The 15229-nt window shown below is 56.9% G+C and overlaps 1 protein-coding gene across 1 annotated transcript in view; it reads right to left on the minus strand.

Moving 5' to 3' along the window:
- HPS1 (HPS1 biogenesis of lysosomal organelles complex 3 subunit 1) overlaps positions 1 to 15229 on the minus strand; it is an 84354-nt gene that overhangs the window by 58078 nt on the left and 11047 nt on the right. Inside the window, exons 7-20 of the mRNA XM_054581329.1 lie at positions 14966 to 15126; positions 14412 to 14529; positions 13681 to 13782; positions 13475 to 13550; positions 11249 to 11304; positions 9980 to 10147; positions 9714 to 9893; positions 8598 to 8659; positions 7978 to 8112; positions 7839 to 7904; positions 6607 to 6751; positions 4436 to 4549; positions 2749 to 2831; positions 1486 to 2220 (exon numbers count right to left, since the gene is read on the minus strand). Coding sequence (XP_054437304.1) covers positions 2058 to 2220; positions 2749 to 2831; positions 4436 to 4549; positions 6607 to 6751; positions 7839 to 7904; positions 7978 to 8112; positions 8598 to 8659; positions 9714 to 9893; positions 9980 to 10147; positions 11249 to 11304; positions 13475 to 13550; positions 13681 to 13782; positions 14412 to 14529; positions 14966 to 15126 — 1629 coding nt within the window. The 3' untranslated portion in view covers positions 1486 to 2057. The remainder of the gene's footprint in view (positions 1 to 1485; positions 2221 to 2748; positions 2832 to 4435; positions 4550 to 6606; positions 6752 to 7838; positions 7905 to 7977; positions 8113 to 8597; positions 8660 to 9713; positions 9894 to 9979; positions 10148 to 11248; positions 11305 to 13474; positions 13551 to 13680; positions 13783 to 14411; positions 14530 to 14965; positions 15127 to 15229) is intronic.

Raw genomic sequence — 15229 nt, forward strand, 5'->3', positions numbered from 1 at the left:
GGTGAACCCCGCAGGGAACCCAGGCCCTCAGCAAAACTGCGGGGAGGGCACGTCTGTCTCTGCCCACAGCGCCCCACCACCGGCCCCCCGCCCCCAAAAGCGGCGCGGTCCCGGGTTCTCTCCCAATTGCTTAACCTCCGTGAGCTCAACAGGCTGCTGCAGGTGCCTGAGGGCCTTGGGGCCAGTTCACGCACCTGTAATTCTCGGGGTTCACCTTTTTTTCTTTTTAAAAAGATATTTTCAGGGAGAGGGGAGGGGTGGGAGAGGAGAGAAACATTGCTAAGTTGTCTCTCCCACACCCCGAGCCGGGACCTGGCCTGCTACCCAGGCATGTGCCCTGACCAGGAATCGAACCAGAGACCTTTTGGCTTGTGTGTTGATACCCAACCCACTGAGCCACACCACTCAGGGTCATCTTTCTCTTTCGTTGGCCTGGCGTCTTCTGGCACCTTCCCCAAGAATCCTCAGGGATTAAAGATCACATCTACGAGTATCTTGTGCTAAAGTGCCTTCTTACTACCCGCTGGCCTGTCTTGAACTAGGAGCCCTTGTTGTCAGCCCGGTAGTTCGCAGGCCACTCCCCTTGTAGGAAGAAAACACCCCCGCGGCTGGAAGCGTCCATGCTGCTCTGACATCTGCTCCAGAAACCCGCTGTTTGAAACTCATCTCCAAGTTGGGAGGACACAGAGAAAAAGCGCTTCTGCGTAAGGGGGCGTTCCGAGGACCGTCTCCTCTCGACACCTCTCCACTCACCATGGAAGTTCGCCCCCCTGCGGAGCTCTGCGGAAATCCCACCCAGGACGCTCGATTGGTGTTACTAGAATATTGAAAGGTAAACCAAATATGTCACCGCATGCAGCTGATAAAATTTAAGGGGACAAAGTGGGGACCCTTAAACAGTGGAGGGTGGGGGGCTTCCAGACTTAGTTTCCCCTTTGTGCTGTTCTGTATTTTCCACAATAGATATTTTTAAATTTCTGTCCATTAAATTCTATCAAGGAGTGCAGTCCCAATTACCTCAGGTGACTCTGTCCCTGTCACCTTCTGAGCACTTTAGCCTGGGATGTGATTCTAGTTCCTTTCTCTGCCCCGCTGGGCTGTTCTCTTACTGGGAAAGGGCAGCCTTAGTGGCACGAGTTTGGGCTGGACTGTGGACACAGAGGGCCCGGCTGTCCGCGTGTCATAACCGGACCCAAAGCTCTGCAGCGCTGGGTGCCGCCTGCTGCCGCAGCACCTCTGCCCAGGCCCAGCGCTCCAGCGGCCTGCCATCCTTGTGTCCATCCTGGGGTGGGAACTCCTAGGTTGGGGGCTGCACCCCTTGGGCAGTGGACCTCAGTCCCCGGCACACCAGGGTCGCCTGGGATCCATGGCTGGAGGACGTGGTCTCTAGGGGGGGCTTGGGCAGGACTCGAGCACTGTGTGGGGCACCAAGCGGCCGGGAGTGTCCAGGGGCCCGGGTGTGTCTGACTTGGACAATATCAATACCCGCACCAGTATTTATTGAGCACCTGTCCCGTGTCCAGCAGGCCCCACACACCTGGAAAGGGAGGCGTTGTCACTCTGTGTGTGGGGAGACAGGCTTAGTTTGGAAAACCTGCCCAGAGCTGCAGATGGGAAGTGGAAGAGTTGGAATTCAACCCTGGCCAGCGGAGCAGCGTCCGCGTGGGGTGGGACGGGGCAGGTGTCTTCAGACACAGCAGACACTGGGGATTTGCTCCGTCTCCTGGGGATAAATGGAGAGGCAGCCCTGAACCTCACAGCCACTGCTGTTTTAGGGAGACCGAAGCAACCTCCCGGTCGCCCTCCTCCACAAGACGGAGGAGTCTCGGGGCTTGGTCACTGCCTGGAGTAGAGGCTGTTCTAGGTGAAGTTCCTTTAAGAAATGCTAAAGGGAGGGAACAGAAGAAAACAAAAAAGAAAAGAAAAATTTTGGGCTGCCCTGGGGACTGTCCCATCCTCAGGTGGCCTCCACGGACAGAAAGAGGCTCTTGCCATGAGGAACGCCTGCAAGTGAGCGTGGGTCTGCAGACCCGGGGTGCACAGGTTCGTGGCACGGCCTAGAGCAGAGGCACACGGGAGGCCTCCCACAGGCGCCGGGCCAGCTCGCCCGCCTGCTGCACCAGCACGTCTACGGGGATGACTGACAGGTGGAGGGCCAGCAGCTCGTGGCACCTGACAGTCTCGGCCGGGTGGCCCTTGCTGTAGTAGCGCAGGAGCTTCCTGTGGGGGAAAAGGGAGGGCAGGTTTCAGGAGCGAGGCCCTGACCTCCCCCGCCCCGCCCCTGGCCAGCGACCTCCTCCGCAGCTCACAAGCACCGGCGCCGCCCCAGCTCCCAGCACCAGGGCCAGCAAGGGATGCCCGGCCCCCGCTGACCTGACCGTGCAAGGCTCAGCCCCGGGCTGCCACAGTCCATCCCCATGGGTTCTCAGTCCTGTGTGGGGCCTGCTCGCCACACGTCCCAGCTAAGACGCCACAGAGCCAGCAGGGAAGTCCTGGGGCTCCCACACAGATGTTTGCAAAGGCTGCCAAGGGGGTGCCAACAGTGGGATGGGCAGAAACCCCAGTGCGCTCCACTTGCTTCTCTCACTGCAGCCGGGCTGGGCCGGGCCAGGCCAAGGAGCCTCTATGAGGGTTTCTAGCTTCTTTGGGTGGTGGCGGGGGGGGGGGGGCATCCTGAAGGAGGAACTGCCACGTATCACCCAACGTCTGTGCACCCGTAGCCCCATCAGCCTTCCGAAGGGGTGTCACCTGTAGTAGTCTCCGCCCAGCATGCCCACGGGGGCCGAGTCATCGGAAAGGACGGGCACCTCGATTATCTGGAGTTTGTACCCCTGAGGAGGGAGAAAGAGGATCGTGACTGGGGAGGCGGTGGGTGCGGCGGGAAGAACATGACTGTGGGTCAGACGCACCAGGTCCGGGGCTGGCTCAGCCCTGCCTGGTACGGGCTTTGGTGCTGGGAAAACCCGTGGACCTTTTACCTTGCTTTCTCATCTGTGAATTGGGAATAACAATAATTCCCAGCGAACACTGGGGATAATGTGTATACAGGCCTGACCATTGTGCCTGGCAGATGGTAGCTCCCACTGCCATCGATGAATGGACCTGGGTCAGCATGCGCAGGAGGGCTGCTGGGACAGTGACCCGGGCAGGTGTCATGAGGAGCGAGGCATTATCAAAAGGCCCGTCTCTCTTTGAAAACACTGGGAACTCACAGGGTAGGATCTGGAGGGGAAGGGAACCAAGATCCCCTGGGCACCTGCTGTGAGCCAGGCCCAGTCACGGGGCTCCTCAGAGAGCTTGTGCGGCACCGCGGGGCCCGCCCTGCAGATGGGGAGCTGGGCTCGGCTGCAGTAAGTGGCCACTCACGGTGGCGCAGGTGCGGCCAGACTTCACACGGGGCTCCCTACCCCACAGCTTTTACTTTAGCCTACCCCACAGCTTTACTGTGGGGCCAACCAAGCACACAAAGCTGTGTCTCGCTCTAGAAGTTCTGAGGACACAGAGCAAAGATGGGAGCAGCCTACAGGTCAAAAGAGCTGAGCCTTTTGAACCTGGCTTCATCACCTATGGCCTCAGTGACCCCAGCCATGGTGCCTGATCTCCAGATCACCAGTTTCTCCAACGTGTAGAATGCGGTCAGTGATACCTGCCCTGACTGTTGCGCGGGGTTGTGTGGATGTGGGGTTACGAGAACCGGGGTGAGAGACTCTAATATCTGCACCGTGGAAAGGGATGGCCATCACCTCAGGGACCCTTCTTGCCCAGAGCAGAGAGAGAGTAGGGCATGGGGGGGAGGGGACAGGGGAATGGGGACCAAGGGCATTTGGGGGGTAGAAGAAACAACCCTTAGAGAGTAGAAATAATGACTAATGGTGACAAGGGAGAAGAAAACAAAGAGAAGTGGAAAAGGAAGAGGAGTGGGGAGGGAGGGAAGAAGGCAGGACATGGGCGGGGAGAGAGAGGGAGAGGAAGAGGGGGCATGGGGACGGCACAGGCAATAAATTCCCAGGCCGTGCGCGGACACTGCAGTGACAGTGAGGCCTAGAGACGCACTGTCGGCTTCCCCCTGGGCAGGCTGTTGACTGCTCTGGGCCTCGGCGCATCCAGCTCTGCTGTGGGAACGAGTGTGCCATGCTTCCTAAGTGCAGTGGGTGGCAATGAGGCACCGCTGAGGCAGCACGTGATCTGGGCGGCCTCCCTCACAGGAGCGTGCGTCCCTCTGTTCACACACTGCCTTGAACAACAGCATGAGTTTTTGAGACCACTGGGTGGAAGGGTCAGAGAGCCGGTGTGAAAATGAGACCTCTGAGTTCTTGGTCCCCACCCGCCTGACTTGTCCGTCGGCTCCACCAGGGACAAGAAGAGATGAAGAGACAGGCTGAACACAGCCCACAAGCAGCAGCCAAGAGTTGCAGCAAAGGAGAGTCACACCCACCATCTCGTTCTGGAACCAGAGGAAGTAGGAGCAGTAGAAGTCGCCCTCCTGGAAGAGCAGCGTAGTGTAGCCCTTCTGCAGGTATCGGCGTGCCAGCCGGATCAGAGACCAGACCTGGGGCAAGAGGAGAGAGCGCTCAGCCCCGCCCGGCAGCGCGCCAGCCGCAGGGCCGCCGGCTACCCCTGGCCGGGGCGGAACTCGGGCTCTCGCCTCCAGGGGCGGAAGCACCAGAGGAAGAGCTCCATGGAGGCCAGGGCCATCCTGCTCATCGCGTCCCTGAGTGCCCAGCCACAGCCGTGGCTCAGAGCCAGAGCTCAGGGACACATCCACAGGGGATGGACAAGGGGCTGCCCCTCCAGTTACCATGACAATAAAATATATGTAAAAACACTTTACATAACTTTGCTCTACACACTAGCTATAGATTAGTAAACACCCTTCAGGTCAGAAACCAGCCAAGGATGATGTTAATGGCCATGGTAGGACACAAGGGGGCGCCGCCTAGAAAGCCTTCCCGCTCCCTGGGGCCAGCCACTCACCGGCCACCTTCTGCTGGGAACCCTGGGCACACCTAGGTTCTAGGCCTGGAAGGTGCAGGTAAGGTGCTCGGAAACGCAGGGCGCCCTGATCCCAGCAGGTCCCCTGCTGCAGGGGTGAGGTCCAAACTAGGCTCACCAAGGGGCCTGACAGAAACACGGGGCTCGAGGACTAGTGACTTAGATGCCTTCTGCCATGTTCTCTGCCCTAATTCAAGGACTTCCGGACGCTGCCTGCGCACCGTCTGTGGGCAGCTGCGAGGACGGCTTGACTGCCCTGTTCCCAGGGCTGGGAAAGGCCTGAGGAGCCTTCTCACCAAGGAGCTGAGTGGAAGGCACGCACGATTGACTCAAACCTGCCCACGATGTAATGTCTAATTACATCTGCAAACAAATACATGGATTTGCTATGTTTTCAGGAAAGCAATCTGACAACATGTATCAATAACCTTAAAAACATTCCTCCCATTTGACTTAGTAATTCCATTTCTGGGAACGCACAGTGAGAAAAATCATCAGAGATGAGGACAAAGACAGATGCACACAGGTGTGTGCTGTGGAATTATTTATAATAGCAAAAGCCTGGAAGTAATCTTCATGTTCAACATCGGGGAAATGGCTAAGTAAATTATGTTGCATTCGCATGATGGACTGTTGTGGAGCTGTTAAAGATCATGTTTATAAAGAATTAATGACGTGAGGAAATGCACCCGGTAGAAAGTAAAGTGAAAATGTGGTAAACACAACTGCAGGCAGAAAGAGCTCAACCACAGCGACCTGCACAGAAAAATAACGGGAGAAGTGCACCAGGAGAAGGCAGCTGTCTCTGCAAAGAGGGACAGAGCTGGAGGACGGAGAGGAGGAGCGGGGAGGAGGGGGAGGGGGAGGAGGGTACGAGTAAATACTCAGGAAGTTCTGTCTCTAGGCTGTGCCACAGATGGTGCTGAATGCCATGCGCGCACCGCTCCGTGTGTGCGCTCCCCACAAGAGCGCTGCGCTGTCGCTAGTGCCGCCATCCTCTTTCACACATGAGGAAGCTGAATTTGCACTAAGTAACACCCCAGCCTTGTGGCTACTGAGAGCCAGGGCAGGATTTCCAGCGCACACCTTGTCACCCATCTGCTTTTAACCATTAGGATACACAAAAAGGGGGTGGGGGGAGAGAGTGAGTGTGTGTGTGTACACGTACACACACATAAAAGTGGAGGAGGGTCCGCCCTCCTCGTCATCAAAAATACTAGTTTGCCAGGAAGAAGAGTCAGTCAAAGAGGAAAAGAGAATCCTCAGGGAATGTTTCCTTAGTAGAAATGACCTAGTTTGAAGTCCTGATAGTCAAATTAAGCTTTGTTTCTTCTTTCTTTTTTAATTCAGCAAACACTTATGGGGCATTTATTGATGCCAGCACTATGGCGGGCTCTGGCCATTTCTCCCTCTGACCTGGCTGCCCAGTCTCTGCTAATCCAGGACATCAGCAAACACCCTGGCACTGACCGAGGCCCACGTGGCCCTGGTGCCGACCTGGGCCCGAGGGCGACAGAGACAGGCCACTATCCTTCGGAGCCTGCAGAGCTGGGCAGGGGCCGGGCCAGCATCCCGTCTGAGGGGCAGTGCAGCGTCCGGGCCGGCGGTGGTTACCTTGGTTCTGATGAAGGCAGCCAGGGGCCCCCTGCCCAGCTCCGATGAGGTCCTTTCACTGCTGCTGAGGGAAGGGGCCACCATCTGGCCGGTCGTGCGGTCCACGTAGATGAAGTGCACCAAGCCTGGGAAGTCTTCCAGGTAGGTTAAGGTCTGAGTTAAGGCGCTCGTTGACCAGAAACGAGGAGGGCGCTTCTCTGTCCCTGACCTAGGCTCCGGCAAGGCTAAGCAGTGGGGCCAGAGGCTGCGCCTGCTGCGCCCGCCGCTCCCGCAGGTTAGCGTTTCAGCCAACACTTCGGGTCCCCCCTCCCAGATCTCCCTCTACTTCTGAACCCCTCACCTGAGAATTTCTAAGATGCAAGTACAATGGATCCCTGACATTAGCACATTTAACACACGGAGTTCTGGATGCAACAGGAACAAGGGTCCCGGTTTTACGACATTCATGACGGATGCATTTAAATTCTCCCCCCCACCCCCACATGGCGAGGCTGGTGGAGAGGAGAGCCATGTAGGTGATGAGTGCGCCGAGCAGGCTGCCCAATGCTCACTCCTCACTGACTTTGTTCACCACTACACTTCACCTCGAGAGGTTGGGAGGCTGGGAACAGACGCCCGTGGAGCGCAGTGGCTGGTGGCTCTGCCACCCCTTTCACCTGCACCCTGGAGACAGAGGTTTCAAGGGACTGGAGACCAGACCCTTCAGAGACCTTAACATAGGCAAAGTTGCTTTATGTAACACTCCAGGGAAAATCAGTGTTCAATAAAACTCCTGTTCCACAGTGAAAGGGTCTTGTAAGTCCGGGGCATGGTTTCTTAAACAGGGATAAAGATATTCTGTGCAGGCCTTTCCCGAGCCTTCACGTTCTGCTGTGAACTGTGACCTGTAAGCTGGAGGACACAGCTGTCGGACCAACCCGTCCCCAGAACTTCCGCCCCCTCTGCAGTGCCCATCAGCGATTTTCTGGCTGGGCAACGCCAACATGAATGAATTCTGAGGCTTTTACAAAGCAGCTTTGGGACCCAGGGAACCTGGCTCCATCCCTGGAGCGCTCCAGCAGACAGGCACTGAGGACACTGTTTCTTATCATTGCTGCTCAGGGAAAAGGAGCCGAGGCGATGGGGTATATATTCTCCCATCCCAGCCACAGTCCTTCCGAGGGGGCCAGTGGAGGGGCAGGCGGGCACGAGGGCCTTTTCTGGGCCGGCTTGGGGCTCAGACAGCAGGATATGACACCATGGTGACGTTCCTCCTGCTCTTCACCAGCAAAAAGTCCTTCCAGTCCATCAGCTTCTCTCTGCCAGGGAAGCAGGGGCATGGAGAGGCAAGCCCCACCCGCCCTGGCCCTTGGGGGTCGCCCCCACACTCACTGCATGAGCGCCTGGACCTGGTCCTGCAGGTGCTGGGGCAGCTGGGGGCCGCCCCGGCCCGGAGCTGTGGCCAGGAAGCTCAGACGGTAGATGGCGCAAAGCTGCCGCTTTAGCTTCCCACACGCCTGGACCAGCCTGGGCACCGGGAGAAGAGTGTCAGAGTGGGAAGGGCCCTTGGAGAAAGCCTCGTCCCCTGAGGGGTCACCCTTGCCCTTGCACTGATGACGGACACAGCTGACGAAGTGCACCTCACCCTCGTGACCTGGAGGCAGCTCCCCAGTCCCCCCCCCGCGTGGTGCTCCATGCACTTGGATGAGGTTCATGGGATCCTGTCCAACTCCATGGTTTATTTTTACCAATAAATGGGGGGAAGTGACGTGTTCGAGGTTGCACTGAACCAGTGCTGGAGCTGGGCTGTCCCCAGTGTTGGGTACTCACAGCCCAGCTCCTCGGCCTCTGGCCCCTCTGCTTCCCGACCTCCCTCCAGCGTCCTTGGGCTGGACCCCACTCTCCCAGGACCCCTCTCCCCTCAGAAGCGCCTTCCTGAACATGCTCTCCCTCTTGGGCTGGAGGCAGCTTCCCTACCCCCGCACCCTCGCCACAGTGGGCCCACCACTCACTCCCAGGACGATCCGGGTTCACTTTTGGAGAAGGCCTTGGTCTTGAACTCCTGCCAGGTGCTCTGCAGGACAGGGGACAGGCCAGTTTCTGGCAGTGTAGCCACAGTGAGGTCCAGGGGAGACCCTCGGATGTCAGCCTCCTGAGGGCATATGCAGGCCCAGCACCCGTGTGTCCTTGCACAGCCAGAGTGAAGATCTCAGCCAGGCCCCCAGAGCCCTGCACCCACTGTCCACCACGCTCTACTCTCTTGGCAGGTGTCTATTTAAAAAGCAGTGTCTGTGTGCTAAGTGCTGGGCTCACGGCCTGGATGGCACAGCCCTGTGAACAAATGCTGTCAGTGACTCGAGGGAGGGTGGACACAGGGCGGGCGCTGGGAAGGAGCCCTGGCCGCCTGCTTAGGGGGGAACTTGGCATTCTGACAGCCGCCCCTGCGAAGCCCTGAAACATGGCCCTCGGCTGCTCTGAGCGCTGGGACCCCAGGTCTCCCAGGGTCTGGCCTCCACTGGCTTGCCCTGCCTCCCCTAGTACTCCTGCTCGTTTCAGACCGGCGGCGCTGCGGCCACAGCGACTCTTGCTGGGCTCCTCACGCGGACCCAGGCTCCGCCAGCTCTCATCCCGAGCACTCTACCCGGCATTCCTTCTAGGCTCCCGGCTCCGCTGTGCCCTGCTTCCTACTGCTCACGCGCTGCCCTCGGACACTGTCCTTGTCTGTTTGCCTCATCTCCCCACCAGGGCTCTAAGCCCTCCGGGGGTGGGAGTGGGAGTGGCTTCTCTGTGAGACCTGCCACGCTGTGACTGCGTCAGGGGCAGACCCAGGCTTTTACTGAGTCCTGGAGTCAGGCTTTGGCTCCCCTGAGTAATCCTGGACAAGTCGCATTCTAAGTCCCAGTTTCCCCTTGTAAAAAAAAGGGAATTACAACTTGTGTTCTGCCAAACTTGCAAAAAGATGTTCTGAAAATGTCAAGTGCCATTTTAAGTTTTTGCCACAATTTCTTAACGGAGAAACAAAGCTGTGGTGGGCAGAGGTGGCGCCTGCAGCTGCTGGCACTCGCTGGTGTGGACTGAACGGGCCGCCTCCTCCCCCAGAGGTGGGCACAGTGAGGACTGGGCCTCACCTGAATCTCTTGCCCCTTGTAATTCTTGACAAACTTGTCCATCCTCTGGCGCAGGTCCCCCAGGAGCGGGAGGGACCGCAGCGAGCTCCGCCCCTCCTGTCCCTCCTTCAGCTTCTTCTCCAGCAGGGAAAGCCCGTCCAGCAGCTGGTACACGACCAGGGCCAGGGGTGCGCTGGGGCTCTAAGGGAAGAAGCAGAGGGCAGGGGTCAGGCAGCCGTAGCGAGGCGTGCAGGCCGCCGCGTCGCCGGGGCAGGCGGGGCTCATACCTTGGTCAGGAGCACCATGCTGATGCCCGGCCACAGGGGCAGGCAGTACATGGTGTGGGGCACCATGGGGCAGTAGCTGTCTTTCACACTGGCATCCAGGAAAATCCTTCTGGGGCAGGAAGGTGCTGGGGAGTCAGGGATCAGCGTTTGCAGGGTGTCTTCGGCTATCTGCGGAGGGAGAGGCGCCATCAAGGGAGGAGGCGGGGGACCCGTCTGACCCCCTCCCCACACCGGATCCACCCACGGCTGTCATCCCCCGCCCTCACTGTGAACCACGGGAGCAAACATTTTAGCTCCAAGAAATCCCAGCGCTTCGCTCCCACACTCTGCGGACACTGCTATAGCAGCTCCAGTTCTAATGTCTGCCTCTCTCAGCTCCTGGGCTTTTCCACCCAGAGTCAGGACGGGATGCCAAGTCGGGGTGGCGGGTGGTAGAGAGGAAACGAAAAAGGCAGGAGAAACAGACGGGTGGAACAAGGGCGAGCAGTTCTCCCTCCACGTCTTCAACATAAATGAAGGCATTTAAAGCAATACTCTATCACTTCAACCACCCTCAGAACATCATGACGGCCATTCTAAGGGGGAAACGGAGGCATAAAGTGACTAAAGGAGCAAGTCCCCAGTCTTGCAGAAGGCTCTGAGTAAGCCAGCCTTCAGAGGGCAAAAGTAGAGAATGAAGGGACTCATTAGAGATGCCACCAAGACTTCTCTGTGAGGTGGTCGTTGCAGCCTTATGATAAAAGCAAAACGCTGGATACAATATACCAGTTGTTCTGGGGATTTGCCAAATAAATAATAACACACATAGAATGGCCTCTTGAACAGCCATTAACCACGCTGCTGAGGAGGCCTAATGAATGAGAAAATGCTTAAGGAAAAAGCATCGTGATGTACACTAGGGTTCAAATTTGATAAAAGAAAAAATATACATGTAGTACGTGTGTGTAGAGATTTGTATTCCTTTTCCATACTTTCATATTTCCCAATTTTTCTACAATGACTATATTTACATTTTCATTTTTAAAAAATACATTAAAAATTAAGTTAGACTCTCATTCCCAAGACCAGTGAGGAGAGGAGGGGTTTCTCTGGCGCTGGGGTCTCCTCTCACCCCCCACCCCGGCCCCTGCCTCTGGGCCGAGCTGTCCCCTGCACTGCTGGCCCTGAGGTGGAGGAAGTTACTCAGAGAAGCCTCAGAGTCCCCAGCACTCACTGCGGCAGCTCAGGTGAGCTAGTGCCTGGCACACCCCTCCCCCGACGGGGGCTCACCTGGATCTCGGAAGCATCTGTGGGTGGGGTTCCCCCGTCCAGCCAGACGGTGCTACCTACAGGCCACAGGTGATAAAATAACACAAATAATTGGAAAATAGAAATAAGAGCCCGAGAGTGTGTTAGAGGGGGAGGGTGGAACAGGGACGGCCCCGCCCCATCTGCTGTCGGGACCGGGCACCCAGCACTGGGCACCCAGCACAGGCTGAGCAGCGCTGCCCTTCCCCCCGCCTCCCCCGGGGCCAGGCTGCAGGCACAGGCAAGCCCTGCGACACCAGCGCTAGAGCAGCTGGGCTGGGAAGAGAAGCTCCCCCCAGAGCTGGTGCTGGCAGCATGCACCTGAGGGTGCGCCTGGCAATGTGGGGGCATGTACCTCAGCCCCCTCCTCGCCCCCTTAAGCCTTTCCTTGCTTAGGCCCTTTCCACCCCTTTAGGCCCGGGCCGGGCTGTAACAGAGTCTCTTCCACAGGAGGCAGCGTTTCCCCAGTCAATCAACACACTTTTACTGAGCACCTACTATGTGCTGGGAATTGAGCTAGATTTCCCCTCCTAGCATAGCTCACAAAAACCTCCTGAGCCCATTACATGTTGCAAATGTTATATGTTTGTAATAATAGTGTTCCCTCATAGTTTATTGCAAATAACTATCATTTATAACCATGTTTCTCTGGGGAAAGTCTGTTCCTACATCTCAAACACCCGATTTACAAATGGATGAGTGCAACTCAGGCCATTTATTTATAAGCTGTGAGTTCTGTGCACTGTGGAATGGCACTGTTTACAGCTCTGAGACATAAAAAACTAACCACTGAGAGAAAGGTGCACGGGGGAGGACTGCGGTGAATGAGGGGAGGGGGCAGAAAGAAGCGACCACCCCAGGCGGTGCTTCTCACTGTGTCCCGGCTCATGTGGAAGCTCAGAGAACAGCGATGGGTCCTGGCCTCAGAGAACATACATGCGTGAATGAGCTGCCACACGGCCTCAGGGCACCAGGCTCCTGCCCTCTGTCCAAGGGCCTAACATTAAGAACTTCTAACACAGTGGTTTTCAACTGTGGCTGCACACGAGACCTTTTAAAAATCCTGATGCTGAGGCCCTGGCCAGGTTGCTCAGTTGGTTAGAGTGCGGTCCCAAGGTTGTAGGTTCGATCCCCAGCCAGGGCACATGCAACAATCAACCAATGAATGCATAAATAAGTGGACCAACAAATGGATGCTCACTACCCCCCTTATCTTTCTCCAAAAAAAAAAAAAAAGAAAAAAAAAAGAAAAAAAAAGAGTCCTGATGCCTAGGCCACACGCCAGGCCAATTACGTCAGCGTCTCTGGCACAGGCCCAGCTTCAGCAGTTTCTGAAGACCCCCAGTGAGCCCACTGTGCAGTCATGGGCGAGAACCACTGCTCTAACCTAAATCTGTGCATACCAGAGGTTCTCGCCGGGCGGCTCACGGGCCTCGCGGGGAAATTTCTGGAAGTACTCACATCTGGACTCCAGCCCTGGGACTACAGCTTAAGTAGTCTGGCTGAAGCTGCCTAGGCCATTCCACTGCCCAGCCAGGGTCAAGAACCAGGGTCTAAGGAAATCACACAGCATATTCCTTTCAGAGCCGAGTCACTGAGGAGTTTCCCTCATGAAACCCTGGCCTTTTTCCTCCCATCAGAAGATGTCAGCGTTCCCTTTTCCCCAAGAACTTCAGAGAAAACACGTGATTCCGAGCCACAATGACAATAGTCTAGATTTTGGCTTATCTATTTCTCTAAGCAATGCTGCCTTTTTTGTTTTGTTAATAGCATTTAGAATACTTTTAGATTATTTTTGCTGTTTACCCACATTTTTTGAAAAAACAGGTAAGGTATAAACTATAGAGACCGAATAGTTATACTTTAATTCACTGTACTTGAAATCAAATGATTACTACTAATTTTAACTACCTGATTACTTAATTATGAAAAAAGAAAGAGAAAGCAGTAAACACACATGTGAGAGGTGGATTTTTAAATGGAATCACCTTGTCATAAAAACTTTTAGTGACCATTTGAGTGACCGCTTGGGTGGCCTTCACATCCTTGAATCCAGGCTGGAGCTGGCAGGGCAGGTAGCACTGGCTGCAGACCCTGCACTGTGCCCTTACACGCAGGGGCCCCCTGAACCCTAAGACGGACTCCCTAGGGCTGCCACTTGGCATCTGCCTCCTTCCCCCCGACCACCCCCCTGACCCCAGGTCTCACCTGAACCTGAACTCTGCTCCCCTGGGGAAGGAGCTGGGGTGAAGTACTCCTCAGGGAGGGAGAAGCGGTCAGTCTCCTGTGGGGAGAAGGGGGCCGCACGCGGTGAGGGCTCAACCCTGGCCCTGCTGGCCTAGCAGGGGCAAGACCTCCCCGGCCCTCCCATCCTGTCTTGTCCCCTCCCCTCCCTGCAGGCACACAGCACTTACAGTCCCTGCAGAGCTCCGGGCTGGGGCCGAGGACCGAGGGCTCCGGGCCTGCTGCAAGGGGATGTTCTGGCTGCTCTGCCGCCTCCACCTCCGTAGGGAAGGCTGCGGCAGGCACGGGAGACCGTCAGAGGCGCGTGAGCGGCTCTGCCACCAGCCCTCCACCTCCCCGCACTTCCCAGCACAGCCCTCCAAGCAGAGGCACCCACATGAAGCCCTGGCGTGTGCCCTCACTCTCCAGGATGTTTCAATTCTAGGTGGTCTAGTCTTTCTTCAGAACCACTGACATTCCATCACGCTGATACCAAACCACCACTGAAGACAATGAGGTTGGCTACGCTGGCGGCCAGCACTTCCTGAGGGTTCCGTACGCCCCAGGCGTTGCTGGGCTCCAGGCAACTGTTTCCCTTATTCCTCAAAACCCTGAGCGGTGGCTGCCATCGCTGTCCCACTGCACATATCAGGCAATTGAGGCTCAGAAGGGGCAAGGACTTGCACAGTTCACATAGCTAACTGGCAAAGCAGAGACTATCTGCCTCCAAAAATCTGTACTTTTAACCACATGCATTCTAGAATTCTCCCCTATCTGAAAGCAGCAGGAAAAGCGTCCCACCCAGCCGTGTGCCCTGTGACCCCGGAAGGACGGCCTCCCCAGCTGCCTGGCCGGCACCCTCTGGGCTGTTTTCTGGGCCGTCTCCCAGATGGCCTCCTGCGGCCCCAAGAGTTGCAGAGACCTGAGTGTCGTTGTCATTGTCGCTGTCGTCCTCTGCTGTGCTCTCGCTGGGGTATAGGTCCTGAACCAGGAGGATGAGGGCGAGGAGGTCGGCTGGGCGCAGGGAGCTGGCACTGTGGCTGCAGAGAGAATGGGCAGCTGGTCGGCACGTGCCCGGTGCCCTGGGTGGCAGTGGGCGGGGACAGTCGGTTAAGGAAATCTGGAGCATGGTCCCTGTCCTCAAGGAGTTTACGAATGTGCCAGCTGATTTCATCCTTTTTGGAGGAAGGGAAGATAGATATAAAACTAACTCATCAATTTTAAACTAAAACTTGGTAGTGTTAAAAAGAAAAAAAGATTACCAATGGGAAACCACCAGGGACCAGGGTAGCCTATCAGGACGCTGAGAGTATTGCAGGGAGAAATAATTCAGAGAGGGGCGTGAGCTGAGAGGGGCTGAAGAACAAAGACTCTGAGAAGGCTCCACGGAAGAAGTGGGTCTTGCAGGTTTTCTCAGCCGGGGAAGTGGAGCTCCTCAGCTGGGTGCGGGCAAGGGGCCAGGGCCCGTGGGCTCACCTGGAGTAGAAGGCCAGCAGCTTGGAGTGCACGAGCAGGAAGGCGTGTAGAGCCTCCTCGCCGGCCCGGGCGGGGCTGGAGTTCACAGCCTGGATGACGTGCCGCTCCAGCGCCTCTATGCACAGCTTGCAGAGCTGAGGGTGAACCAGCCGCTCCACAGCCTGGCCACACGTGGGCAGGGCGAGGAAGCCATGTCATCCGCCACCCTCCCCAGCTCCAGGCCCTGGCTCGTGGGGACATTCACTCAGTCCACACTGAGCACAG

The sequence above is a fragment of the Pteronotus mesoamericanus genome, unplaced genomic scaffold, assembly GCF_021234165.1.
Source record: "Pteronotus mesoamericanus isolate MK-2021 breed Mesoamerican mustached bat unplaced genomic scaffold, CSHL_Meso_final contig_657, whole genome shotgun sequence".
Lineage (NCBI taxonomy): Eukaryota > Metazoa > Chordata > Mammalia > Chiroptera > Mormoopidae > Pteronotus > Pteronotus mesoamericanus.